Here is a 27,242-nt window from a genome sequence, read left to right as displayed (position 1 = left end):
TGTCCGTGTCGCCTGCTGTCTGTCGTCCTTTTGTCGTGGAGGGCTCGGGGCGCCCGGGGAAGCTGGCGGCCCAGCACGAGGCTGCGTCTTTCTGGAATGCGGCCCGGCTACAGAGCTGCCCAGGAGGAGCCACACATGTGCTGTTCTCGCTCCGAGGCGCACCCGTGGTCTCCATCCACGTCGGACACGGGGGGGGGGGGGGGGGGGGGGGGGCGCCACGGGGCTCGGGCACCTCGGACACGAGTAAGCGGCGGCCACCACGGCGCAGGGGCAGGCCGCCGAATCCAAGCCTCCCGTCAGCGGTGGACACTTGGGGCGTCGACGACTCGAGGCCAGCACGAGGCCGTGGACAGACCTGAGTCGCGCCCTGGAGGGGACGGTGCGGACCTTGGTTGGTCGTCGGCACCCGGCGCCGGCAGCCACAACGGCTCTCTGGTGCCGGCGAAGCCGTCGGTGGCGCCTCGTGGCCACGGCCGAACGGGGCAACTGGCCCGCTTCGGGGTCCGGCGCTGCGCTCACCCGAGAGTCGAGCCAACGTCAGACGTCGAGCGTCCAAGATGCTAACAAGACACGAGCCCCGAAACGCGGCCGGGTCGCCGTGCGGGAGCAGAAAGCAGACGGCTCAACATGGTCGCCGACCACGGCCGGCGCGACCTCGACGCCCTAGACGACTGCCCCGAGGCGCGCCGAGGCCTTCGTCCGAGCCGCGGGCCGCCGACGCTTCGACGCCATGCCGGACTTTGGCCTCTGGCCAGACTTGATATCCGTGCCTGACTTGGCCGTGGACTACGCTACGCGCACACGCGGGACTGCACGTGGGCGGATTTCTGGATTCCAAGAATCTATTCAATAGCGGAATACTCCTAGCGACTGTGTCCGTTGCGCCCCGTGGTATCGTGACCGGCCATGTTTTCCGACTGTGCTTTCAAATCCTCAAAAGTCTTGTGCGTCCATCCTGTCCCTGGCTCAAAATGTAAACCTAGTCCAATCCCTTCCCTGTTGTCCAACGAAATAACTGCACACTTTATATTCCAACGCGGCCTCTCCACTCGCCTCGTGCATGGCCGAGGGCTGGCTCATGCTGGCTGCTTGGGGCCCCATAACGCTTGCCCTACAGCCGCCTGCGTGCCTGTTGGCGTCGCTTTCCTGCCGTCGGGGCCGTCGTACGGACTGTAGCGCCCTTGCGTTACGCCCGTCTGCTCGGGAGCGTGGTAATGCTGCAGCTCGCGGGGCGGCTTCGCTTGGTACGGTCTGTACGGCGACCTGTCTCTCTGCAGTTGTTGCGGAGGCGCCGTGGAGTAGCCGCGAATTTCCGGGTTGGGCTGGGCGTTGTCCATCAAGCCGGCCCTCTCTTCAACCCGAGCAGAGCGGTAGGCGTCCGCTCGTTGAGAGTGCCCATAGCCCTGCGGTGCAGAGCCGTCCTCGTCGTACTGAGCGGGAGGGGCGACCGCTGGTCGCACGTGGTCACGGGAGCCGCCGCCCTCTTTGTTCTCGGCAAGGTCGTCCATGTTGAGGCCGTCGCCATGATTCCGGCGGTAACTAATGTCCTCCTTGCGGCGCTTGACTCCGCAGAAGAGCCACCTCATGCCTCGGCCAAAGGCCTTGATGAAGTCCCATAGATTCATTGCGTCGTACACTGCCATGAGACCCATGAAACCGCCGGAGGGCGGCTGGCGTTCGTTTTCGGCAGACGGAGAGCCCTTGTCCGCGTCGGGGCTCGGATAATACGTTCGGGGTGCGCCGACGGTGTATGGCGCGTACGGGAAAGCCCACAGATGGAGTATCGCAAACAGGGCCATTTCGACGCAAAGGAGCAGGGCTGGGATGCCGACTTTGAGATCAGGATAGGCGATGACCTCGTTGGGGTGGACAATCCTAAGGGTCGATGTGCCGACCGAGATGGCTGATGCCTGCCAGAAAGACAAGAAGACGACTAGTTTAATGGCGACAATCTTGACGAATAGCTTGTGCTCGGCCAACGGCTCTTTAAGCTGGACGTAAAACTGAATCAGGCAGTACATGGCGATTGTGACTGCGATTGCGTTGAACACGATAATCTGTAAAGAGTCAGCGCACCAGCTCTCCACAGCAACGACACAGTCAAGGCATGCGACGTACCCAAATGTGGCCAAACACCGGGCTGTTGGAACTTTCGCAATAACGCTTGAAGTACTGGGATACGACTGCAGAAATAGTCATGGCGACACGAATAAAACAGTAGTGATACACACCGATCCAAATGATGTTGAACCACGTCAAACCGCTTTTTGGTAACCTCCAAATACCTCGCTGGCCGCCACAGCATTTGGCAAACCAATTGACTGGCATGACCCATTGCTTTATCGGGTGTAATTCGCGAAAGAAGACCTTCTGGCTGTGCAGGTCCGGTGCCACGTAGTGACATAGCAGGGCGAAGAAGGACGCAATAGCAAAGGCTTCGTAGCAGTCCGAGATGACTTGAAAGTAGATGGCATGCCAGTACCACTCGAGTTGCAGATATGAGGAGATGGCGTACACGGGAACCATGAAAAGAATACGGATGATGCTAACAGTGGCTCGTGGTTAGAGCAGGACGGCAGAAATTGTCGGTTCAATGACTCACTATCGCTGCTCACGAGGCTGGGTATAATGCAGAGCATGCATCCAAACAAGGTACAAGCTGAAGGCCGTGGCAATGAGCGTGCATGACGCCGCAATGATTCGCGCAAGGTCGTGGAAGTTGAGGTGCCCGACGAGAATGCGCTCCGAGCCGGGAGATACTGCGTCCAACGGCGTCAGCGTTTAGGAGCGCGAACAGTGCAGTCGTGGCCTCGACGAAGTAAAGGCATCAGGCAGAGTCGTCCGTCTGGTCCAAAGCGCACGGTACATGCATCGGAGGGCCGGCAGGGACGACTTACTTTTCATATCCTCCAATGTAGTGTTGCATGTTAGATTCATGGTCGTGGGTGCGGCTCACGGCTGTGGCGTCGTCTCGGGTGCGGTCGTGGTCTTGGCCTCGGCCCTCCAGGGGCAACGCGTATCCAATCTCGGCCAGCTGTCGAGATGGGCAATGGTGTTGAAAAGTCGAGTCAAGTCTCGGATCTAAACGCTGAGCTTCGGACGTACGTTCCCGACATTGAAGGCCGGCCGAGAAAATCATGCGCCCAAGAGATTGGGGGCGCTCGAGTCGCAAAGAAACAACCGACGTTGCTGACGGCGGCAGGATCTTGGAAGTTGCAGCTACGCAATAGGCTCGCACACGCGAATATCTCTGCTCGCGTATTTATTTGATTATGTTGGTTGGTCGCAGCCGGCTCTGTTGAAAGGTTCGCCGTTTGAGCTCTCCGAGGGGCTGCGCTTGCTTGCTTCGAACGCCTGTCGGAGCGGCGCAGAGTCGTCTCGGTCGGGACGAGCACAGGTGAAAAACGAGGGGAAGAGGGCTAAAAGAGGCCTTAAAAAGATACGCAGACAAAGCGACTGAAACCGTGGATGAGCACTCGTAGATGCAACAATTCATGAACAAAGTGCATGGGGCATGCAAGAAGATGAAGGCCGTCGCAATAACCAGGGGTTGGGTTGGGTCCCTCGGAAGGGCGACGGAATGCTGGCGGGGAAGGCAGGTGCCGGGGCGAGACGTCACTCGCTCCTGCTCCCATTCCCTTATTCCCTTCTTGTCTGCGGCTTTTGTCGTCCGGTCGTACCTGCCAAGCCCGCGGCGCGGCCTCTTGCCCTACACCTCCGTTCTAGTCATCTCACGCAACCAACTTAGCAATTTCATCATTCTCGCCGTTGCTGGCAGAACAAATCTGCCTCGCTCTCCGCCCCCCGGGGCCCCTACAACCAACCCAACTCGCACTTGCTGGGCCCGGCGTGCGACCCTTGTCCCGGCGGTTCAGTTCGATGCGGAGTGAAAACAGAAGGCGGCATGTGCTACCAAGGGAATGGATCTGCCGGTCTCACCTCGCCAGCACAGCCTCTTCCACCAGGCCCCTCCCCTCGCAACTCCCAGCCCGCCATCACAAATTCATTCATTACGAGAGGGTAGCCGGTAGTCTATCACTCGCTCGTCTCCAACTAAATCCGTGGCCATTTTAGCGCGTTTCATCAAGCCTCTTTCGCATGACATTGGCAGGTTTCAACGGGGTCGAAGCACAGGGCCCCTCGACTGCCTCCCCGAGCCATCGCACCGCAGATTCAGTAAAATAAGCCTCTGCCGCGACACTTTCTGTCCCAAGTTTGTGCTACCACCCACGATGCAAACAATGCTGTTTGTTGGACATTTCAACGTGATCGTTCTCAAGTCATACGTGGCAGTGCGCGGGGTGGTGCAGATCCCATCCTATCCTCATGTCGTACGGAAAAAGTAGTTACCAGGGCATTTAAATTGCCGTCCGGCTCAGGCTCGTCTTGCCCCGTCTTGGCGTCAGGTTCGCCGAGCACGGATCCGAAAGCTGGAGAAGGAGCAGAGTACTCCGCAAGCTGCTAGTATTTCGTGCGGACAATTTTCAGGGGTGGACTCCGCCAGAGCCCGAGAAACCTGTTGGCAACAAGTCTCTGGGTGCGGCTCGGGACCGAACGCGCCAAATGACGGCGGAGGAGGCTTTCTGCGCCTTTCAAATCTTACGTGGGCATGTCACTTTGCGGTCGTGACCGGCCAATAGGCGCGGACCATCTTTGTTGCCCTTTGTTCAGCCTCACCGAGGGGAACAACTGACGAATAATGCCGGTGACGGCCACACCTCCACGGTCCTCGCCCAGGGAGAGATCCCCCGTAGCTGTCCCCAATCTTTGAGACGAGCCATCGAATCTGCCGCCCCGTCTTCTTTGGCATCGATAGACGGTCACAAGTCGCAACTGCATGATGGTGTATAGTGCCGTTTGCCCCCGTTGGCCTCACCAGGTGGCAGTTTCTCGGCTCGTCCCCCGCGTCTACATAAGCAGCGATGCCCGCCCGCCGAGTGTGGCTTTTGCTTCATCAACGTACGTCTACGAGGGCGGTTGACGTCCCAGACTAGATTTGCCGAACCAGCGCCACCATGTCTCATTGCACACGAGACGTCGTGCAAAGCACACTCGCCAGCAACACCCTGTACCAGAGACGTCGTGCTGTCTTCGCGCTCGCCAAAGGGCTTTCCATAACGCATGCGCCCACGCTCAACACTGCCGCCGAGACATCAAGCTGCAGACATTGTGGCTCGGTAAAGCTACGCTCCAGTTCGCAGAGGAGACGGCCACTTCTAGTGGCCAGATATGCGGTATTCCCACTGTACACGTGCCATCGTCCACGGACCACCGAGGACATGATCAAATATATCCTCCAGATACTCCGTACTTGGTTGCAACAAACAGACCATGACTGCCAAGACCCGTCTTCATCAAAAGCACATACGCCCGTCCAGACTGTCAATCTCCCAACTCCGCGCCCATGCTATCCCAACAACACAAATGCCCGACATTTCCGTCAGTGCTACTCTTACATCCAGGCTTCTATTTATCCTCCCCCTGTAACCAACTCATTATTTTTTTATGCAAACACTACAAACACAAAAATGACTTCACATTGAATCATACAGTGATGCGTTGCCGTCAAGGCAAGCCATCGACGATAGCCAGGGTAATGGCTCAGTCTGCCAAAAATCAGCCTGAGACAATCAGCTCCTGTTGCGGCGTAAAATCTCCTGCGGCACCTTTCGCAGAGTACTGAGTATAAGCCGACTAAAAATAAAAAAAAAAGGCCAGTTGAAGCTGAATGCAGTTGTTTTGTAATGGTAGCAATCGTAAATAAACAAAATAGTAATGCGATGTCATGTCGACCAAATGAACGCCCAAACTCGTGACACATCGGCTCAAGATTTTGCCGCCACTTCCGTCCTTGTCTTTGCTTTTTTGGCGCACAGCGCTGCGCTGACCGTTGAATACATGGTGCAAAAGAGTTCTCCGCTGTTTCATTCACGTCTGAGCTTGTTCGCCAAACATGAGCTTTGGAAACCACATCAATTGTCCACCGTTGAAGTACTTGAGCATTCCCCGTGACACCCCACGTCTTATCGCCGGGGCCGCTTTTCGCGCTCGCTCGTCAAGTTGCCTACGCCCTCCTCGCTTCGTCTCTTGCGTCCATGGTCGTCTCGATAATCTCTCCTGTTGACAAGCTGATTTCCACCGTCTCGCGGCCATGTTCCTCGGCTGGTGCCGCTTGAGGTCCTATGACCGCTCCGGTTTTCACCCCAGTTACCTCCGCCAGGCTGACCATCGTTTCGGTACCGGCTGTCACGTCCGCTGGCCGATGAAGGTGGGCCCATCGAGTTCCTTGGTTGACGACGAGATTCGCGCTCCTCCCTGTTGTCGCCAGAATCTGGACCGCCCCCGGATCGTCTTTCCCTGCCTTCGATAGGATCCACGCCTTCTCGATCACGTTCGCGACTGTTTCGGCGTGACGTGCGGTTAGATCTATCAGACCGTCCATCGCGATCAGTCCTGGACCTGTCGTAATCCCGTCGCGCTTGGTTGTCACCTCCGTTGGAGGACATCCACAATGTGTCATGCCGCTCTTGGCCAAGTGTTGATGTTGATGAGCCACCAGCGAGAACCTGAATGTCAGAATTGCCTAGCATTTGCCGCGGCTGGTTCATGCGGAGCCCGCTTGTGCGAGGCGGTTCTGGTACCTTTGCCTGTGCCTGTTGGAGAGTACTGTTGATTCCTGCAAGTTGTCTCCTGCCTCCGCCCCGTCCTGGACGATCTGCCATAGCCGGTCCAGTTGGCGTCTCAACGTCAAATCCAGAGGCGCCTCTCGGGCTAGGTTGTTGCCAATCAGGAGTATTGATTACTTGGCCGTGGTGGCGCTGATTTCCTTGAGGTCCAGAAGGTGGGCCAGTACCAAGCTGGGCGAGGCGTTCTGGATGCACAACAGGCGTCGGTGTTGCGTTTACATTTGCTAGTACAGGCTTCTCGCCGCTCTGATTGAAGTTCCTAGCTCGCCCTGAGGCTTCTGCCGGAGTACCAGCCGGCGTCTGCGGTCCGCTGCCAGGTTCATAACCGCGACGGTATCGACCTGAAGACGGACCAGTTGGTGGACCAGTTGGTGGACCAGACCTTTCGGGGGATGGCGGGCGTGGCGTCTCTGGAGGAGCAAATCGGTTTTCAGGTCGACCCGGCAACGTCGGCTGTCCGTGTCCGCCTCGGCTTGTGTTTCTACCTCTGCCTCGCGGACCTGACGGAATATCAGAATTGGAAGCATGTGGGACGGGATTGAGTCGTCCATAATTCTGGTCTTGGTATGACTTGCGACTTTCGGCCTCCTGTGGACGGCCTACTGATCGGTGAAATCCAGAGCTGTCACGCATCGTATCTGGGTGTAGTCTGTCGTCTTCCCAATCCATCGGCCATTTTCCTTTGAAAGCTCCTGGCGGTGGTGAGCGATCTCGTGCTTCACGACCACTAAAACGTTGATCTTGAGAAGCATTACGAGCCTGACGATCTTCCCAACCCCCAAGCGCAGAGCTTTGCTCATTGCTATTCCGAGTGCTACGTCGTGGAGACTGGCCCATTCCAGCGCTTTCGTGGCCGTCATCACGGTTAAGCCTGCCGGGAGTGTTATGAGTGTCGTTGCCTCTGTCGGCGATCAGAGCAGCACGCTCAAGATTGATGTCATCAGTCGTGGCACTGCCGCCCGGTCGGCGACCTCTTGATGAGCGGTCAGGGTTTGGTCCACGAGACGGCCGCTCTGGTGTATCTTGGGCAAAAAGTGCTGCTCGTTCAGGATTCATGACAGGCTCGCGCGCTTCCGGGAGCACGGTGGGCTCTGATGTAGCGCTTTCAGGGGGACGATCGTGCGCTTGAGTATTAACCCGATGCTCGCGATGTGGTCGTTCGCGCTCTGACTGTATTGGTCGTGGGGGCAATTCGGTACGGCCAAGATCTTCTTGAAAGTCGGCTGCACGACGTTCTGCAAAGTCACGACCCCGTCCAAGGCGCTCTGAATCAGACTGTCGAGATTCCCTGTAGTCTTGAACATCGCGGGCGTCTCTTGTGTCCCTATCCCAGCCTTCTCGGACATCTCGTACATCTCGATGGCCGCGAGATTCTCTACCATCGCGGCGATCGTGACCCCGCGACTGACCGAAGCGCTCAGATGTAAAGTGTCCGGGGATGGGTACATCTGGGCGACTGGGAAGATTGTGAGAGGGTCGATCTGGCAGCTTGTGGCCTCGTGGCTCAGTCTTCGCAACCGCAGGTTTTGGGGTCGAAGACCTTGACTGTCCAGGTGTCTCACCTGGCTTAGTCGAGTCTCGAGCATTTCCGGCGAGTTTGGGGGGCACAGGCTCTTGGGGCGTGCTTCCACCTTTTTCTCGGGTACCCTCTCTGTCCTGTACCTCCCCGTCTTCCTTCTCAACGGCAGCATTCTTTGTGATAGAGGTTCTACAGTCTGTGGTCAACGTTCGGCCTGGCAACATTGAGCAACAATCCGAACATACTTATCGCCGTGCGGTTTGAAATCAGGGGCGGTTGGTCGAAAAGCAGGGCCGGATGATTTATTACTTTCTTGCCGAGATCCAGGATCCTAGTCACAAATTAGTTTGACTCCAAGACATAGAGTTATGACAACCAACGTACAGCGTTTTGGCGGAACGCTTGTACCATGACCCATTTCGACTTTCGTCGTTGCAGCTCCGACATTGCACCTTGCGCCGCAACTGACAAGTCAACACGCCCACCCTCTTCGCAGTCAGGCGAAATCTTCGCCGTGGCCTCCCGCTTTGTGATGTTCTGCAGCTGAGTGATAAATTGAGTTGCCATGAAGTCTATGGCCGGAAAGAAGTCCAAGACAGTTTTGAGCACCGTAATACCGTTTCGAATGTGCATCCATTCAGAGCCCCCAAGGCAATTTTTAAGTGCCATGTTCAAGTTCTTGTGCCACCTAAACAACAGATCCCTAAATTGGGCATGCCCAACGAAGGTTTCCGGTTTGCCGTCGTGGTTCACCGTAAGAGAAAATCCAAAGTGCGGCTGTTCGGTAAGGCCTTTGCCTTCTTTGTCATATGTTCCAAGCGTCGGAATATCCTTTGCACCCTTGTTGTCCCTATCTCCCACAATTGGGTCATTCTTGTGCCAACGCGATAGGTCTTCCAAGATGAGTTTCAAAAAACGGCCGAAGTACTCGGCCTCTCGCACGGTACATGTGAATATGAGCGACCTCAGCCGATTTGCGTTGAAGAGTCGATCGTAAAGAGACATGAGTTTGAACGCAGGAGCATTCCACTCGTGGAGAGCTTTGATGAAGCGAAATGTGTATTCAGCGTCGGCTGGCGACATGAGAACACGAGGAAGTAGACATTGTTCTAGCAGGACGTCGGAGATAGTGTCCGCTTTTGCAGTGAGGTCCGGGAAAGACGTTTGAAACTGCTTGGTTAAGTAATACTTCCACTTAGCTTTACGGAGACCATGCTCGCTGAGTTCGTCCAGTAGATAGCCTTGCAGGTCCATAAGATCTTTCCGTTTCTCGTTCCTCCGGTCAACAGCTTTTCGGCTCATATCCGATCTGTCACTTGAGAGCATCTGCCAGTCACTCATGATCCGTTGGCGCTCACGAACATATGTTTCTTCCGGGAAGCAGACATCTCCCAACTGCAACGCCCAGAAAGTGGTGTACAGTTCGGGAGAAATTTTCTGCCAAACTTCAGGTCGAATGTGGGATCGAACCGACTCGATGATAGGGTGCAACGCGTCTACGGTTGTTCGAGTGAGGGATACGTCTTCCGACTTCTGCTCACAGTTAGCTGCCATCCATGAAATACCGCTGAGATGACGAAATATCATGCATACCTGCTCTTCGTTTCCCGCGATTCCTTGGGTTTCCGACTCCTTGGGTTCCTCGCTCTGAGCGTTGGCCTCTGCCATATCCACATCGCATTCCTTGTCAGTGACAGATTTTGCGACCTTTTTGCCTTTTCCTTCTTTCCAGGGGAAGATGCGATGGCCAAGGCTTGTTCTGCCGATGAGGAAAGCCAAACTAGTATCGAGACCATACGTGGCTATTAGTTCAGAAATAGACGGAACAATTGCATCAAATGTACCGGGGTCGAGGTTACTCCAGAGAAGATCAAGATATTGGATCAAGGTTTGGTGAGAGTCATCGACGACAGAAGATAGGTATTTGATGTGTGCCTCGTCTTCCGGTACTTGGAAAATTGCAGCCTGCCGATACTGGGCTAGATTGAGTAGAAGGTTGGCTGCCAACTTGGAGTCTACAAGAGCTTGTATGAGGCGCTTCGAGCTCTTGACGTTGTCAAATCGTCGATCCTGGGCCCGAATCAGAGTATGTCTTCTCAAACATGCGCCCCCTGCCATTGACAGCACCTGGTAGTCGGTAAAGTCCACAGAATCGACAATGCCGCCCATTGACGAGACGAATTCTTTGAGGATAATTAAGTCGGTAGCATTGCCACGGAAAAGCTGGTCATTGACGTATTGCAGGATGGGGGTCGGACTTAAGACTGGATATCGGCGGAAGACTTTGCCTGAAAATCGCGACAAAGCCTGCAGCCACTTACTGGTCGTAAGCGCGTGCTCAGCCTGAGTTCGACTTCGTGACTTGCCCAATGAACTTAATAATGACCAAATCAGTACATCATACGACAGATCCGTGAAATACTTGGCGCACTCGACAAATGCCTCAATCAAGTTTGGATATGATTCCAGTTGTTCGAAAGCGACGCGGAAGACAATGCCCGGAGATGAGTAGCTGGTTTTGGCGAGTTGCTTAGCCATTTCGCTGAGATTTGTCAAAGAAACACGTTTCATCGTGCCTCTAGTTTCGGACGTGGCCCGAGCAAAGGCGGATTTCATGGCAGGTAGTCTGGATGTTTGTCCCTCAAACCACTCAGCGTACGCCGAGTATCGTGTTGTCAAGGGATAATGTTTGAGAAGACCCCAAATGGCGTTGACAACGGACGCGTTGGCCTTGGTGTGGCTCAACGCCGGCAGCATTAATCGTCGCAGAAGATCGTACCAACGATTAAGATTCGAGTCCGACTTGTCATCTGCAAGACTCTTGCTGCCAATGCCGGCCAGTTTGGCCAGTAGAGCCTCGTCCCTGCCTATGTTGACACCAGAAATGTTCAAGAAGGTATTACAAAGCGTGAAGACGTCATCGACTGTCTGGCATACCGGGATGTTGTCGGCCCACTCGTCCCAATAGAATCGATAGTTTTGGTTCTCGTTGACGTCAAATTTCTCCGGGAATGGCCACCGCCATTGTTTCTTTGGCGCCTGTGTGACGAGTCTAACACTGCCCTTTGGTATGCCTGTTTGATCGAGATCCGGGAGCTGCTTGCTGGGGCAGTCCATCGTTGACATTGCCACGGGCCGAGTGTCAGTATAAACCTTTTCGAGGCTGACATGAAGAATGCGATGTATTCTTTGAAGCACCTCGGGAAAGATCTCAGGAATCCAAGGGAATCGACCGAGAATGAACAACGATTCGGGTATAGCACCGATTGTCAGAAGCTGCGTTAAGAGTGACACCTTCTGTTCCAGTGGCTCGGGAAGCTTGTTTTTCGCGTCGTTTTCTTCTTTTACCGCCTGCTTCGTCTCCGTATCAACCTTTTTTGGTGCCTCCCTTTTCGGTATAGTCGATACATTAGGGTTGTCATCATCCCCTTGTGGCAGGACCCCTGCCATCAGTAGTGCGTTCATTTGTCCTCCACCGCGAGCCGCGCGTTCCTCCTTTTCCAATTTCTCTGCTTCCTCCTCACGAACTTTCTCCATATCGTCGTCAGGTGGGGACAGATGTAAATAGAGGTCCGTGAGAGATAGGAATCCAACTTTGATCAGAAGGGCAGTAAGGTAGAGTAAGTTAGCGGGAAGGACATCGGTTTTGTCGCGTACTTTCGAGTTATAAAATGATAATTTGAAACCAAGAAGCTGTGCGGCAACACGGTTTCCGGGAGGGGGTCGGGTATTTGTTTCTTCAATCCATTGTTGTTCAAAATCGGCTGTCTCTTCTATTCCTCTACCGTCGGCCGCTTTGACTTGTTGAAAATCCAGATCGCTGACTCGTCTACCGCCCAGTTCGAAGAAGGCACCGAGGTGTATCTCTCTAGCACGTTCCCAGAAGGTTACGTCCCTTGCCAACTTTTGTTTGGCGATTTGAGCTTCGTCCTCAGCGGTCACTGTCCATTGCGAGTATCCTGGATTGGCCCATAGTGGCAAGCCTCCGTTATATGCATCATCGTATTTGAAGTGAGATCGTGGCCACCACGAGCTCACTCTCAGAAACTTGACAAAGAACTTGTATTGCTTGATCAGGACAGCGGCAGCGACGTCGAGCGTAACATCAAGCACACGCCCAACATCCAAGTCGAAGGTGCCTATGAGACCCTTCATTCTTTCGAATGTCTGCTCAGCTAGCTCGGGAGGCGGTGGTGTCATGCTATTGGTTGAGAAGAGCTCTGTGATAAGCTTTGAATAGCCTTCAGTCTCTTCGCGGAGAAGATTGTAATTTGCTTGCCGATACAGAAAATTCGTGGCCTGACGGACACGTAGTTTACCAAAATTATCTCGAACCAATCCCATTTGTTGTAAGATTGGAGCATCCAGGACTAGACGCATCAAAGTAGGCGAAACGCCTGTGGCAATCAAGAAATCCCGAAGTGTCGGTCGATACAGCCCGGGGTCGTTCTCCATAATGGTAGCAAAAGAATCGAGGAATAGAGTGTGAGGCGCAAAGGCATCGGCGTCCTGGGCGGCATCTGCATTGTCCTCCCCCAAGATCTCCTTGATAGATGCTCCAGCATCAGCAGCGTCAATTCTGCTCTCAATGACGGCTTGGATGAACTCTTGAAAGAGCATTGACAGTTCAGTGGTATCAACGTCTTCCCGGGCTTGCAAGCCATGCTGTACTATATCGCGACGGCCTCGTTCTTCCCAAGCTTGTACTATGTCGTCTGTGAGGCTCTCGTACTGATAATTTGGACTCGCGGGAGAATCAGGCCGTGGTACTTGCTCAGATGGTGGCTTCGTCAGAGCGGGAGAAATTGGCTGCCTTGGAGGCTGTGACTGGACGGAACCAGGTGATTGTTTGGTGGGCGATGGAGGTTCTGCTTGGCCTTGGTTTCCAGGTTGATTGTGCACGCTGTGCTGTTGACCATGGTGTTGACTGCCTGCTCGTCCATATCCCTGAGATGAGTCTCGACGATTGAAACCCCCGCGTTGGCCGTGTGCGAAATGGCCTCCGCGAGTTCCTCGTCCTCTGGAGGCACCATCATGATGGCCATCGTGCTGGGCAAGGTTCGCATCCCCGGGCCTGTGAGGAGATGGTCGGCCCCCATCGCCAGCTGGCCGGTCGGGCCTCTTTCGCTTCGGAGGCATTTGTTGTTCTTTAGCTACTTCGTCGGCGGCAAAGCATTCGATAGCCCATTTGCGCTGGGTACAGATATGAAGAGAAAATACGACAAGAATAACGGTGAAAACCACGTCAACACCGGCAGATGCGGGCAGCCAACGCTTAACAACGTCAGGCCCGTGGCCCGAGCAAGACGGTGTGACTAAATATGGCACAGCGTGTAAAGGAGTGAGGGCCGAACGCTGGAACAAAGAAAGGCTCGAGAGGTCCGTCGGGAAAATGAAAGAGACTTTGCACGAATCTGTCAGCGGTGAAGCGGCAATAAACGCAGAAGCAAGTAATTACCCCTTAGACGGCACGCCGCTGTTTCTCAGCCGACTGCTTGTCAACAAAAGCTGGACGGGTTGGCGTCGAGCAACAGTGCATTCACGATGCCGAACGAAGGGGAGGTTCAGACAAAAGTAACAGCCTTGCACCCAGGTGGGCCATTTGACAGCTAGCGCGCCCAGAGCCGACGTCGCGAGGTCACATGATGTTCCCCGTGACTACGACCATAGGGCGGCAAGTCGCGATCGCAAACTCTGCGACTTGATTGGCCTAACTGGGGTCTCAGCTACCCGTCACTAAGTTCTTTCTCCCGAGAAGCTGTTAGCAGTTGCACCATCAACTGAGTGGTGGCGGAAACAACGTCTTCCTAGACGATTTATTGTTACTCCCAAATCTCAGCTCGCTATCTCAGCTCCCTATCTCCTAGAATGTTGTTGCATTAATCAATCGACGACATTCTCAGGGAAAATCCACTCTTCGAAACATCGTTCTCTAAGTCGTTGGATGCGGCAATCAGGCCCGGCGGATGCACTCGCGGTCTTGAATTCCGCCGTTGTCGGAGGTCCGACAAAACGGTGTCGCATTCAGATTGAAGCCACGATGGAGGAAGGACAGGATGCCAACAAGGACTCAAGAAGACAATACGGTTGGTGATTTCTTGATTTCTCCGTTCATTTTGATAATCACATCCATTCTCTGCGTGTCGTTGGCAGACGCCGTAACGTGTCGCTGCGCTGCCCTCTCCCCCTGTCCTTCTTGCTTTATAAAGTAATTGCTGAATAACTGGAAGGAAGGACGCAGTCACAACCCGAGAACCCATTCGCTATCTTAATTCCCGATCAGGAAATAGCAATTGTTCCGGAGTTTACATTGGAGTCTGGTATTGCACTCCGAAATGTTCCAGTGGCCTACACGACGCGAGGCAAGCTCAACGACGCTGGTGACAATGCCATGGTTATATGTCACGCTCTCACCGGCAGTGCTGACGTGAGTGACTGGTGGGGTCCATTACTTGGCGGTCCAGGACGAGCGTTCGATACTTCAAGATTCTTCATCGTTTGTATGAACAGTCTGGGCAGTCCATACGGCACTGCCAGTCCGGTCACGGCAAAGCATGGCGATGTATCAAAGGGCAACTATGGGCCGGAGTTCCCGCTGACCACTATCCGTGATGACGTTAAGTAAGTGAACACCACCTGCGTCAATCACTTGCATCCTTCTGCCTTGTAGGTCGGGACGACGTTGCTCGACGACAAATCCGAACATCACGGCAATGCTGACTCGCCTTTAGCCTCCACAAACTTCTCCTAGATGATTTGGGGGTGAATCAGGTTGCTGCTGTCATCGGGGGATCGTTGGGTGGCATGTTCGTTCTGGAATGGGCGTACTTTGGCAAAGACTATATTCGGTGCATTGTCCCCATCGCCACGTCAAGCCGACACAGTGCATGGGGCATCAGTTGGGGTGAAGCCCAACGGCAAAGCATCTACGCCGACCCAAAATATGACGACGGATACTATCCATTTGATGACCCGCCAGCAACCGGGCTCGGCGCCGCTCGTATGGCTGCCTTGCTCACGTATCGAAGCCGCAACTCTTTCGAATCTCGATTCGGCCGCAACATTCCTGATCCGTCCAAAGTCCAAACAATCCGTGAACGGCCGCGGCTTAGCACGCCTTCGGAGGCACACTTCCATATCCACAATGATGGACATAACATCAAGCGCAAAAGTTCCTCTCGTCAAGGCAGTGGATCGCCCACTCCTCCTCTGGCAAATGCCCCAGACCCGCAGTTTCGCGGGCCTCGGAAAACAGAGAGCGTCAATGGCGAGAGCTTGGCTGGAGGCGAGAACCTTCCACAGTCTCAGTATTTCTCGGCACAGTCGTACCTACGGTACCAAGGCACCAAATTCGTCAAGCGTTTTGACAGTAATTGCTACATCGCAATGACCCGCAAGCTAGATACGCACGACGTGTCACGAGGACGGGCAGAGACCATCGGCGGTGCCCTGGCTATGATTGAGCAGCCCACTTTGGTGCTTGGCATCGAAAGCGATGGGCTCTTCACATTCGCGGAGCAAGAAGAAATTGCTGAGCACGTCAAAAACGCCCGACTTGAAAGGATTGAGAGCCCCGAAGGTCACGATGCTTTCCTACTCCAGTTCGAGCAGGTCAATGGCTACATCTTGGAATTTCTCAAAGAGGTGCTGCCTGACATCATGAACAAGGAGGGCGGAGCACCAGAGGAAACCGGCGTGGGTAAGCTGACAAAGTCCAGCACCTTTGGAGAGGCAGAAGTCGAAGACATTACGGCATGGTAGGTGGCACACATTGTCAAACAGCAACCTCATCTGCATATCAACAGGCGCGGATTAACTTGATGTATATTGCTTGACGAAACGGGGACTCAACCAACAGTGTATAGTATTTGGAGCTGTGCATACAAATGCCTTCCAACAAGGATTTTTGGATTATATTCTCACGCATATACGTAGCATAAATAGAAACATTTCCCCCGGGGCCCCGTACTCAATGCAGCATATTCTACGTTCCACTCGCAAGCAACGGCCAGTTATGGGAAAACAATCCCTCTAGCCAGCTCCAACGCTTCCAATCGCAATCACGTCCGTTTTCCCTCGGCACCTCGTTGCTACGTAAGCCAACTCGCGGCTCCGGCTCCACAGCTTCCGTGTTCCTCTGGTGGTTACTGCCCCTCAGGTAGGCCAAAGACACTCTAATTGCATGTCAGTGCGAATCGTGCCTCGATTTCGGCGGAGAGCTCTTACTTGTAGTAGTAGTAGTAATGGAGTCCCTTCTCACCGTCGTTGGTGTCACACTAAAAAATGGGCGTGGCCAACGCCACATATTTTTATGGTAGGTCCTCTTATATATGCTATGCGACAGTTGGCCGCGCCAAATCACTGTCGCAGCTCCGCGCCTACAACACCACCCCCTTTTGAAGGAACATTTCGAAGACGCTTTCTCCTCGCAACTCGAAAACGCCTGTGAATCGTGACGCGTCTTCGATGTCCTCCGAAAAGCCCATGGTCAAGCCCCAGGCCATCAATGAGAAGATTGCCCAGCGCCACGCCGTCGGCCTCTCCCCTTGCAAGAAAGTCAAGCACGGAGATTGCGTCACGCCACACCACTCCGTCGTGCGTTATGACACACGAAGACGGTTGGACAGATGCCAAGAAGCTTATGGAATCGGAGTCCTCGAGGCCCACTATGATGGACAGGTTGTCTTGAGCTTGAATCGTAATCTTAGCAACGAATCTGAATCGAATTTCCAAAATACCGTCTTCTTGAAGAGCTTGCCCACAGGCATGGCTTCTTCTTTCCTGGGAAAGGACAAGCAACGGGCCATGGGCGAGTCCTTCAGGAAGGATTTGCGTGCCCGGGCGGGAGCAGTCTGTCGCTAGTCACAGTCAAGAACGGCAGCGTAGCAAGTCTCCACTACTGGTGTCCTGCCGGTAGGCGTTTCTGACAAAAGGTATAATTTTTGAATTTTGGATCTGATTCGTTGAGGTGAAGCCATGCTGTATACATGCTGACTGCGGGCGCTCAGCCACTGTATCGAGTTTGCTGACTCCGAGCAGACCTTGGCAAGTATGCCAATCCTACCGTCTTTGCGTGAGCAACATGACCACGGGACGGGGAGCACTAAGTGCTAGAAACAAGCGTTTCCCTGTAGGCTGCATCAGCCCCCGAGCTTCATGTATTGGCAGAGCCGCCATGGTTTCCCGGGCCGGTATCAGAACCCTTAAGGCGTATTAAAAGTAATCATTGGTAGGGCAGTGGCGATCATTGTGGTTGATCAGACTTGCTTTTTAGATGCCCTTGACGAGCTTAACAATGCTGTGGAGAGCGTGAGTGCTGGCTTCCCCGGACAAGGTAGCGGAGGAGGCGATCTCTGCGATGACGAGAACATCAACATTGATGGTATCTAGGGGAGATGGCTGAGATATGTATGGATAGCTACGTTTGTGAGTTTCAACAACTGCAAAGACGGGCGATATTTCGGAGAGTGGCTTCAATTTTGGTTGTGGCAGCTCCCCCAAGCCAGCCGCGACTGTCACATTAGCCAAGCAGATCCCTATTGTCATTGCGAGCAGCTTTAGCAACGTTTTCAGCCGGAACGAGACCACTGATGCTGTTAAGTATTGAGGTGCCGGATTTAGTGCGGCATTTTCGTGAAACTTTGAAGCACGATCCTGGTAAGCGCCTGACTCGCCGCACTGACTGGAAGCGCCTCGAGGACGTCCGCCGCTCTACGGGTCGTTGTCACTAAAAGAACAGATTGATATGGGAACAACAGGTTGGTGCGGTGCCACCTAATGTCTAGGAAACAGCAAAGGGCGGTCTGCAACGTCGGGTTAAAGAGAAGAGTAAGGCTCAGCAATGGCCGAGTGATGAAATTGTGTCTTGTTTGTGTAGCATTGTCCTGTTTGTTATACGGAGTAGATGTAAATGAATTGGCCGGCTCAGTCGCGACGGTTCAACTATGCATCGCAGTGGTGCGGTTTCCATGTGCCTCATGAAGACGAGTCGTGATGGAGTAAGTAATGCGGGGGATGCATGACGGGGAACGAGATCCCGAGACTCACGGTGGATGTTTCATCTGCAACTTGAGCAAATTCCAGCGGACAACCTGAATCAACGGTATACGACCAGCATTAGGCGGATGCATCTTGAAACATCCCGCTGATTCAAGGAAACTTCTTAACATGGTCCAAGTCAGTAGCGCCTGTGTGTGCTACATCGCTCTGCGACTTGGCGCGCGGTCATGCGGTCACTTTTCGAACACGTTGAGGGAGAAACAGTCCTTGCCCGTGTCTAGCTTGCCATTTTCATGTAGGCCCATCCCGACCTTGTATGCTAAAGTCGGTCCATTTGGGGTTCAATGGCGGCGTTGATTAACACGTCGCCTGATGTTCGTGCGATAATCGGTATGCAGCATCATAAGGACCGGTTCAGGCTTGCTGCCCTCGGAAATATTCAACATGCATTGGCTTACAACGTTGTAGCTGTGTCGAACACGCCCAACGATTCCAAGCCGCAAATGACTTGATCCCGTCTTTCGCTATATCGCTTCTCGGTCACGGCGCTCCAGCACTCGGGAATTGTACGTGGGAAAGGGGCTTCAATAGAGCGTTTTGGATCGTGTGAATGTTTAAAAGCATCCTGGCCGGTGACAAACCGTCAAGTTCTTTGCAGCGCCGGGTATGCAGCTTTTTGCGTGTCCGGCAAAGTCTCCTCGCACGTAAAGCGTCAGGCTGTCTGTTGTCGAGGGTTTCGGAAAGTCGATGCTACACTGACGGTCGCACTCCCATCACAGGTCAGTCGACTCAAGGTTCCAAGACAGGTGACGGGTGCTCGGTAGTAAAAGGACTGAGCGCACTGAGGAATTCATCCGATGGCACGCATACGTCTGACATTTCCGCACTCCACCTCCACTGCAGTATGCGACTTGCCCGAATGAGCGATTTCCTCGGCCATCCGGGCTTGGCTCAAGGAGCATTGATACGCAGCTCCCGACAAGTCGAGGTTGCATAAATCTGAGGATGCGAAGGTCACAGTGTTCTGGGCCGTTTCCTGATTGTCCTCACGGTGGTTTATTGGCAGAACCACCAGTACTCGGGTATATGACGTGTGTGGCAAGGCCAAGAGATGATTATTGAAGCAAGGTACCCGATGACGCAGTATGCATACTGCGTACATCTAAATTTATATCGTCGACTGCTTGTGGACTGAAACAACGGCCTTCGCGACAAGTGCGTACCAGTAAGCGGCTGCGAACAAGAAGGATACGTTCCTGCACATTGGGTCGGAAACATGATTGCTCGTCGTCCTTCGTGAAGAATTCACAACGACCCGCCCCAAGGACCGGCTTGACCCCTCTTTGGCTGCGGGTTCATAATCAATCACGGTCGTGGCCGTACACGACTCGTGCCGGTCCATCAGCATCAATGGAAGGCCGAAATATCGGTAGCCGAGGAATGGAGAAGCCGTATTCGCACCCTTGCAGAAACGGCGAGGCATAATTTTTGATAGTAGAGTGTACTGAGGGGGGTCAAAACGAATCCCTGACAGGAAACTTGCTCCCGATGAATAAGATGCCGTGTTTGTTCCGGCGGCTGATGGCGATGGTGATGGCGTCAAGCCATGTGATCGAGTTGTCAGACGGCACTCTGTCCACAAAAACCAGCTTGTTGTAGATTCTGGCTTCTGCGTTCTGCAAGGAATTTTGACACGAGACGACGACGCTGCCACCGCCACGGCGTTTGGTGCGCTTGCAGAGAAAGAGCAAAAACTCCGCTCTTGCCGTTGGGGCTTTTCACAGTCATTGACCATGGCTCGCCCGCCCCACGGCATGATTCAACGAGTGCCAGATGTTCTGGAAGGCTGCCCGAAGCTACTATATTTCAATGTTATCCTTGCCAAAGTGCCAAGCTAGCGTCAGCCACAACGGCACCAACCAAACCAAACAGCCGAGGCCGGGCCCCATCCCCCCCGGTAGTGCCACGGTGTGAGTTGCGTGACGACTTTATAGGGAATAGCGGCCTTCTGCGTCTTCTGTCGACCTTCCACTTCCCATGCTTGGGCGCTCGGGCGCTCGCGGCAAACCGTCAAGGTGGAGTTGAGCAGCCGCGTATGCATGTGCGAATAATACTTATACAGTGCATACGTAGCCAGCCGCTGGGTCAGGGATCAATCAAGCAAGATACGGAACAAGTTACACACACTCCGAAGTACCACCATCGTCTGCTTATGCACCAGCGTCAGAAAGTGGCCGCCCGTCCCGGTTCTCCCGTATGTCTGCTCATTTGCGCACATGGGAAATGCTCCATATGAACGGTTGCCTTGTGCTTCAATGTTCTGTTGCACAAAGCCTCCGAGGTCCCGTCGCGCCTTCCTGGAAATGCGACGGAAGGGCGGAAGGTGGGAAGCAACGATAAAGGTTGGTAGGTGCTCCGCCCGCACTGTACGGCATGTACTGTGGGTGGGCGGCCTTTTGAAACACGTCCTGTCAGGGACACGGCCCACGGAAAAGTCTCTTGGCCCGAGACTCTGCATCCTTCCCTGTTCGAGTCTCTCCTGTCCAGTCGACGATGAACGTTCAAATCTTCCCCACCATCCCCATCCCTGCTGGGAGCGCACCCCCTTCCCAGCATCCATGGACCATGGACATCCCATTGCCCAAGTTCCCCTCCTTGCGTTTGAACCGTCACTCTCTGCCGTTTTCTATTGCACCACCAGTACTCCGTACGGAGACGAACACCGAGTACTCCAAGCAGGAAACAGAAACAACTTCCTTGCTAGCACCACGTTTCCTCGGGCCAAGCTCCAAGTCGGGTTCCAGGTTATCACGGGCACAACGGCACACGGCCAACTCCAACGTATAATCCCTTCGGTGTAAACGCCTGGTTCCCAGTCGGAGCCAAAATAGGAACTGCTGCTGACCTCTTCCAAATCGCTTTGGACGAGCCGTCTTCTACTTGCTCTCTCACCCTGTCAAGCCAGCCGACGTAAGCCACCCCGACCTTTCCGACAAAGTTGCTGGCAAGTGTCATCCACATGGGGCACGGGGAGCCTAGGACATAATAGTGGACATAACTAACGAGTAGTGTCTCATTGTGTGCCTGGCCAAGCAAAAGACGCCCTGCTGCTAGTCATTGTGTGTTCGTTTACCTGTCGCGAAGCGGGGCCTGACTTTTGGAATGACTAGGGTATTCCCACTCTCATGACTACGACATACAGTCTACAACCGAGCGCGCAAGCAATGCCAGAGTCTCCCATAGCTGCTCTGCATTTATTACGAGATACTCTCCACTACGGAGTCGTCGCCACAAGCGGAGTCTGCGCCGTCGGACTGGTGACCCGAAACATCTTTCACGCAATCCGTTTGCTCCCCTCTCCTCTTCCAGTATCGTCCTTGGCGGTTGTCGGCAGAGCACCTTTGTCTCGTGCATAATAATATATCATGTCCTTTTGAGCCACGGCCCGAGCTCCATCAACACCCTGCACAAAAAGAAAAGGAGAAAAAAAAGAGAGAAAGGCGACGTACATCAGACTTCACATTTCTGACCGTGACGGACGGATCAAAGTCCGCACTAGTCAAAGGACAATCACGGCGGCCATGGTCCACGCTGCCTGTCGGAGACATTAGCTATTCAACTCGCAGAGACAGCGGATCCAACTCGGCGCTATTCGCTCAATGGCATCACTGTTTGAAAACAGTTGGGATCAACCGTCCTCTCTCTGCATCGCTTCCACAAATCCTGCAAGTGTGTATTGCGGCAAATACTCGCATCAAGTCGAGCCGAGAAGCGATTCCCATATAACTAGTCCTCGATCGTCCATCACCGCATCGTCTTACTCGATTATTCTGGTCTGATACCTCATGCATTCTCTGTTGTCGAAGCATAGCAGCTCTCGTCGTTGATTCGTCTTCGGCCTGCCAAAAGATGGCTACGTCCGTCGACGAGATGCTACCTCCTCCCCTGGCCCCTATTAGTGGTCACTCGCGCACGTACGGCGGCAATCGGGCATTTCACAACTTTTACAATGATTATTCTCATATATCCGATCCTAATCTGCGCCGGCGACTAGCACTGTCTGAGATTGACAAGGTCCCTTTCGGATTGTACCGTACGTAGTGGCACCTGTACAAGTTGGATACTGTTGAATCGCGACGGAATGCATGGGAAACTAACCTTGGTGTCAGATGTCAGAGCAATCTTGGTTGCTGGTGTTGGCTTTCTTGTCGATTCATACGACATATTTTCCATCAACCTCATTACTACCCTCCTGGGCATGGTCTTTTGGAGCGGCAAAGATTCCATCAACGGCTTTGGTGGCAACCATGGCATCTTACCTGAGACCATTAGCCAGGCTTTGAAAGCTGCCACCAGCGCTGGTATTGTCATTGGAATGGTTGCGTTTGGATGGCTGGCAGAGTAGGTTATTTTGTCCCGCTCGGTAGAATCAATACTGACCACGAGCCCAGTGCTTTAGGTCGCCGACGCATGTACGGAGTCGAGTTGGCAATTATCATCTTTGGAACTTTCAGCTGCGCTCTGGTTTCGAGCAGCCCATCCATCCACTCGGCCGGCCTCCTGCTGTTCTGGCGGGTTCTTATGGTACGTGCGCGCACGTCTGATATTTGCAGGCCCGGGGACGCTGGTCTAACATGTGTTTTTGCGTAGGGCATTGGCATTGGTGGTGACTATCCTCTTTCATCCGTCATTACGTCCGAGTATGTGTCTATTGCCCTTCTCGAGACGCCGTCCTAATCAGCCGCCAGATTCGCGCCCACTCGATGGCGGGGTGCCATGATTTCTGCCGTCTTCTCAATGCAAGGCGTTGGCCAACTCATGTCTGCCATCGTGGCGCTCATTACAACCGTAGCCTTCAAGTCGTCCCTGGTCAACATTCCTGACGAGAAACACTGCGATGCGGGGTGTCAAGTGGCTGCTGATCGTGCCTGGAGGATCACTGTCGGGGTTGGCGCCATCCCAGCGTGTCTGGCGCTCTACTATCGAATCACCATTCCTGAAACCCCGCGGTATACTTTTGATATCCAGCACGACGTTGAAAAGGCCGATGCCGATATCAAGGCCTACGTATCCAGAAAATCGAACAGTGACTATGATACTCGGCACTCTCGGTCAAGGATTTCCCAGAATTCGCTCGATCTTCCGCGTGCTTCGTGGGCAGATGTTTTTGCGTACTTTGGGGCGTGGAAGAATTTCAAGGTATTGCTTGGTACAACCATGTCATGGTTCTTTCTGGTACGTCCGATTTCTGCATTGTGTTGATTCGGCTTCACTGACAGACTTTAGGACTTGGCGTTTTACGGCCTCGGCCTGAATCAAAACATTGTGCTCCACGCCATTGGATATTGGAGGGGAAGCAGTATGTACGACAAGCTGTATAATCAGGCCATGGGCACAATCATCTTGACGGCTGCTGGCTCCTTGCCTGGATTTTGGACCGCCATCTTCGCCATCGACACCGTTGGCCGCAAGCCCTTGCAAGTCGGCGGGTTCCTTATGCTCACCATCGTCTTTAGTGTCCTTGGTTTCCGGCTTCATCACCTAAGCGAGGGCGCAATGTTGGCTCTATACATCATCGGACAATTTCTCTTTAATGCCGGGCCAAACACGACCACATTCGTTGTACCAGGCGAATGCTTCCCGACCCGATACCGATCAACTGGGCACGGCATTTCCGCGGCCATGGGGAAAATCGGGGCCATTGTCGCCCAGGCCATCAGCATCCCATTGTTGAGGAATAGCCAAGTTGATGGATGCGTTGGGAACGCCTGCTCTCCTTACCTTGACCGTTTGCTCAAACTTTTTGCGCTCTTTATGCTCCTCGGCACCATGGTGTCGTTCCTCATCCCCGAGACGAAAGGGCTCACCTTGGAAGAACTATCCGGCGAATCCAGGACGAGCTACAACGCTGGCTGTAACGGCAGTATCAGCCTGGGTTCGCCGCGACTGCGAGCATGGAATCCGTTTCACGGCGGTCAACCCGCAGGCTTTGCGTACCCGCGAGCCCACGGTGGCCACTTTGGCAAGCACCAACGACCTTCGCGGGACGACACCATGGCCTCGCCAGAGGTGGTGGCGGAGAACATGCGCCAGAAGCGACACCGATTCTGGCAGAGAAACCGGAAGGCACGCATGTCCAGCGACGGGTCCAACGAGATTGCCCTGCGGAACCGGACGTCGGGCACCACGGCCGGCTCCTCGGACGCGGAACACTTGACACAGGCCGGTCTCCCGCAGCAACAATTGCCTACATGGGGAGCCGGATGGGGCAGAATAGACCGTGGTTCACCGCCCACGGGGAACAGTGTGCAACTCAATGACGTGGGGATGCTGTTGAGGCCAGCCTGATGAGGGATGCCCGGGACGACGCTGTGGCATTGTGATGACCATGATGATAGTTTTTGCTTCGTTTGAGGCTGGGCGTTTTGGGCTGCGTGCAATAGACAAGATACCTGTGCTGGAAAGCACTGTATGCATAGAAATAGCGTGTATTTTATAATACCTCGGCGTCTTGCACCGGATCCGTCGAGTCCTGTGGTTGCGCCCGTGTTTGTCCAGCACAGCAACGGAGTAACTACTCTGCTCGCAAACACGTGCCCATTGTCAATCTCGTGCGTCTGTGAATCTGCGCTCGTACTGCCTGCCTCCTACCCCCCACTGCGTCAACAAAACCAACGCCATGACAAGTAACTAGAGGACATCAACGACGGGAAGAAGCCCCCGTCAGGCCGCCCACGTCAAACCTCGTTCCGTTTCACTTCGTCGCGACCCAAGCTCCCGCCCATCCAGGAGACCGGTTCCTCGGAGACGCCGGCCAGGAAAAGAAGCCAGAAGCCCGAGGCGTCGTGTCCGTACCGATGAAACGAGTTGAAAGCCAAAGAGTCCGCTCGACTGTCTTGCCGATTCCGCCCCAACCATCCGGGTATCGTGGCCACAGTGTGGCCCAAAACAATGGCGGGAGAGAATGGAGACCCCCCACACCAGAAAAGGAAACAGAAAAGAGAGACAAAGGAAACAGAGCAGACGGCGGGCTGTACTAGTAATCTTCCCACCCGCCATCATCGCCATCTACTTCTATCGTCGTGCCCAGCGCTTCCTTCCCCTGACGAATCATATCCTGCAGCTGTTTGTTCAAGGCTGCGATGCGGACGTCCGTGTCGCGTTCTTCGCGTTGTCGCCGAGCAGCGAGGTGCCTGGCTTCCGCGTCGAGGCGCGGACTGTTGTCCAGGTCGTCTGCGGCTCCGCGACCGGATGCCGTGGACGCGCCGCTGTGCGTGCGGCTGTGTGTAAACGGAGAAGCGTGGTTGGAGGCCGACATGACTGATCGCCGCCGTCCCTGGGCTCGGCCTGTGTGTGGCGTGGGTGAGGCCGCGACGCTGGGTGCCGCGCTGGCCAGTTTCGTCGGCGACGGGGAGCGGGGAGAGGCAAACGACGCGGATGACGCGGGCCGAGCAGGCTCGAGAGCGGCCTGGGGCGACATGTTGAAGCCGTTCCAGGGCGCGGCACTGGCACGATGCGGTGCCGGGCTGGCTGCCCTGGCGGAGACGCGGCGGTTGTGTGGTGTGCTGATCCGACGTCCAGTGGCAGGTGAAGGGCCTTGGTTGCGGTTTCTGGGAGACGGCCTATGGGCGGCCAGGGTCCGCCTCGACCTGCTGTCCGCACCGCCGGCCCGGTCCTTGACCATGACCCAATTCCTGCCCAACTCATCAGTCGGCGCCGTCTGACGTCTTTTCGCAGCGGGCGCAGAGGGCGTCGAGGCGCCGCTGGGTATAGGCGTGTCCTCGGCGGCCTCCTCGTCGTAACACGCATCTCCTTGCGGAAAATGCCCTGGTATCCGGTGGTGTTGCTCGTCGCCCTCGGCGCCGTGCTGCCAGGCTGGGTCTGGTATCGATACATCCGGAACGACGCCATGGCCGGGCTGCATCTCGAAGCCTCTTCCCCCACCAGCGTAAAACCCTTTGAACGCGCCTGCTTTGCAAAACTCCCACACCTTTCCCACGACGCCGCCTATGGTACTGAAAGCCAGCGAGCCCCATCCTGGAGGTTGAGAGGGGTGCGTGGGGAGGTTGAATAAGCGAGTATGTCCCGTTGTGTCGGTCAAATCATGGTCGTGTCGCGAGCGCCTGGAGCCAAGGGCTTTCCTGTAATCCGCATCCGAGTATGTGCTGTCGCCCAGAGTCCCGCTTTCCCCAGGCCCGCTGGCGGGTGTGTCGAGCTGCCCGGCGAGCGTGTAGGCCCTGCCATTGTGGGCAGCACGTCTCCCGGCGGGTGTTATCAGGACCGTGCTGGCGTTGGTGCCGGCGTCGTCGCAGAAGCCCTCTTGCTGTTCTTCTGGTTGATGTTGGGCATGGTCGAAATGTCTGGCATCGGCGCGAATGCGCTTGCGCTTGCAAGTAGGTCCCTCGACAGACGGTCGGCTCTGAGATAGATATCCGGAGCTGGACGCTGGAGACACCGGGGGGCGGAAGAGGCCCTGGTGGATTCCGTCGGCGTGAAAGCCCCCGGGCATGTGGAAGCCAGAGGAGAAGGTCATGACTTCTGCCGGGCTGAGAGAGACTGGACGAGAATGCCCAGCAGCTTCAGGCGGTGCGTCGTCTTCGAGAAGAGCCAGCAGCCGGACCGTGACCCAGGCGGCCAGCCGAGATCGAGCCTGTGACAGAGCCTCGAAGCTTAGCATGCAACAAGACGCATGACAGCGAGTGTCGTCGGCCTGGCTGGAGTGATTTTTTCTTTTGATTTTTTTTTCTTTTCGAAACTTCGACCTGCAGGGATCAGAAGCGGCGGGTGGGAGGCGTTGGGATGCCGGAGCGGCACTGTAGCCGTGAAGGCGTCGCGTCGATGACCTCGGGCTGAGGGAGGTCAGTCACGGTGGCGGCGGTGCGTATGCACTGTGCCGCGTCGTGGTGCTCGTGACCTCGAGGCTCGAGCAAACGGGCAGCAAGGCAGGACGATGGTGCCCTCCGTAGCGGCAGCGAAGTCCCTGGTAGTGAATGGTATTGTTTGTTAAATCACGCATCGGCGTATTTCGAAAACGTGGC

General features: G+C 54.8%; 6 protein-coding genes across 6 annotated transcripts; 3 read left to right on the top strand and 3 right to left on the bottom strand.

Annotated features, from left to right (window-relative positions):
• Positions 1-1,076: 1,076 nt before the first annotated feature.
• On the bottom strand, positions 1,077-2,937 carry MAM_02675 (uncharacterized protein; the record flags this gene model as incomplete). Its single annotated transcript, XM_040821474.1, has 4 exons — positions 1,077-2,057; positions 2,119-2,545; positions 2,603-2,759; positions 2,898-2,937. The coding sequence occupies 4 exons, from the start codon at positions 2,935-2,937 to the stop codon at positions 1,077-1,079; spliced, it is 1,605 nt and encodes a 534-aa protein (XP_040680888.1).
• A 3,086-nt stretch (positions 2,938-6,023) lies between these two features.
• MAM_02674 (tho2 protein) lies at positions 6,024-13,344 on the bottom strand (the record flags this gene model as incomplete). Its single annotated transcript, XM_040821473.1, has 3 exons — positions 6,024-8,394; positions 8,451-8,536; positions 8,590-13,344. 3 exons carry the CDS (start codon positions 13,342-13,344, stop codon positions 6,024-6,026), a joined length of 7,212 nt encoding a protein of 2,403 aa, XP_040680887.1.
• Positions 13,345-14,245: 901 nt separating this feature from the next.
• On the top strand, positions 14,246-15,966 carry MAM_02673 (homoserine-O-acetyltransferase; the record flags this gene model as incomplete). Its single annotated transcript, XM_040821472.1, has 3 exons — positions 14,246-14,291; positions 14,436-14,826; positions 14,937-15,966. The coding sequence occupies 3 exons, from the start codon at positions 14,246-14,248 to the stop codon at positions 15,964-15,966; spliced, it is 1,467 nt and encodes a 488-aa protein (XP_040680886.1).
• A 705-nt stretch (positions 15,967-16,671) lies between these two features.
• On the top strand, positions 16,672-17,595 carry MAM_02672 (uncharacterized protein; the record flags this gene model as incomplete). Its single annotated transcript, XM_040821471.1, has 3 exons — positions 16,672-17,038; positions 17,245-17,278; positions 17,439-17,595. The coding sequence occupies 3 exons, from the start codon at positions 16,672-16,674 to the stop codon at positions 17,593-17,595; spliced, it is 558 nt and encodes a 185-aa protein (XP_040680885.1).
• Positions 17,596-22,134: 4,539 nt separating this feature from the next.
• On the top strand, positions 22,135-24,552 carry MAM_02671 (phosphate permease; the record flags this gene model as incomplete). The annotated part of the gene is made up of 6 exons (XM_040821470.1): positions 22,135-22,297; positions 22,374-22,605; positions 22,656-22,788; positions 22,855-22,904; positions 22,953-23,439; positions 23,491-24,552. The coding sequence occupies 6 exons, from the start codon at positions 22,135-22,137 to the stop codon at positions 24,550-24,552; spliced, it is 2,127 nt and encodes a 708-aa protein (XP_040680884.1).
• Positions 24,553-25,240: 688 nt separating this feature from the next.
• Positions 25,241-26,881, bottom strand: MAM_02670 (uncharacterized protein; the record flags this gene model as incomplete). The annotated part of the gene is made up of 1 exon (XM_040821469.1): positions 25,241-26,881. One exon carries the CDS (start codon positions 26,879-26,881, stop codon positions 25,241-25,243), a length of 1,641 nt encoding a protein of 546 aa, XP_040680883.1.
• Positions 26,882-27,242: the final 361 nt, after the last annotated feature.

The sequence above is a fragment of the Metarhizium album genome (assembly GCF_000804445.1).
Source record: "Metarhizium album ARSEF 1941 chromosome Unknown scaffold_4, whole genome shotgun sequence".
NCBI lineage: Eukaryota > Fungi > Ascomycota > Sordariomycetes > Hypocreales > Clavicipitaceae > Metarhizium > Metarhizium album.
Note: the sequence above shows the minus strand (reverse complement) of the source record. Positions and strands in the feature narration are given on the sequence as shown.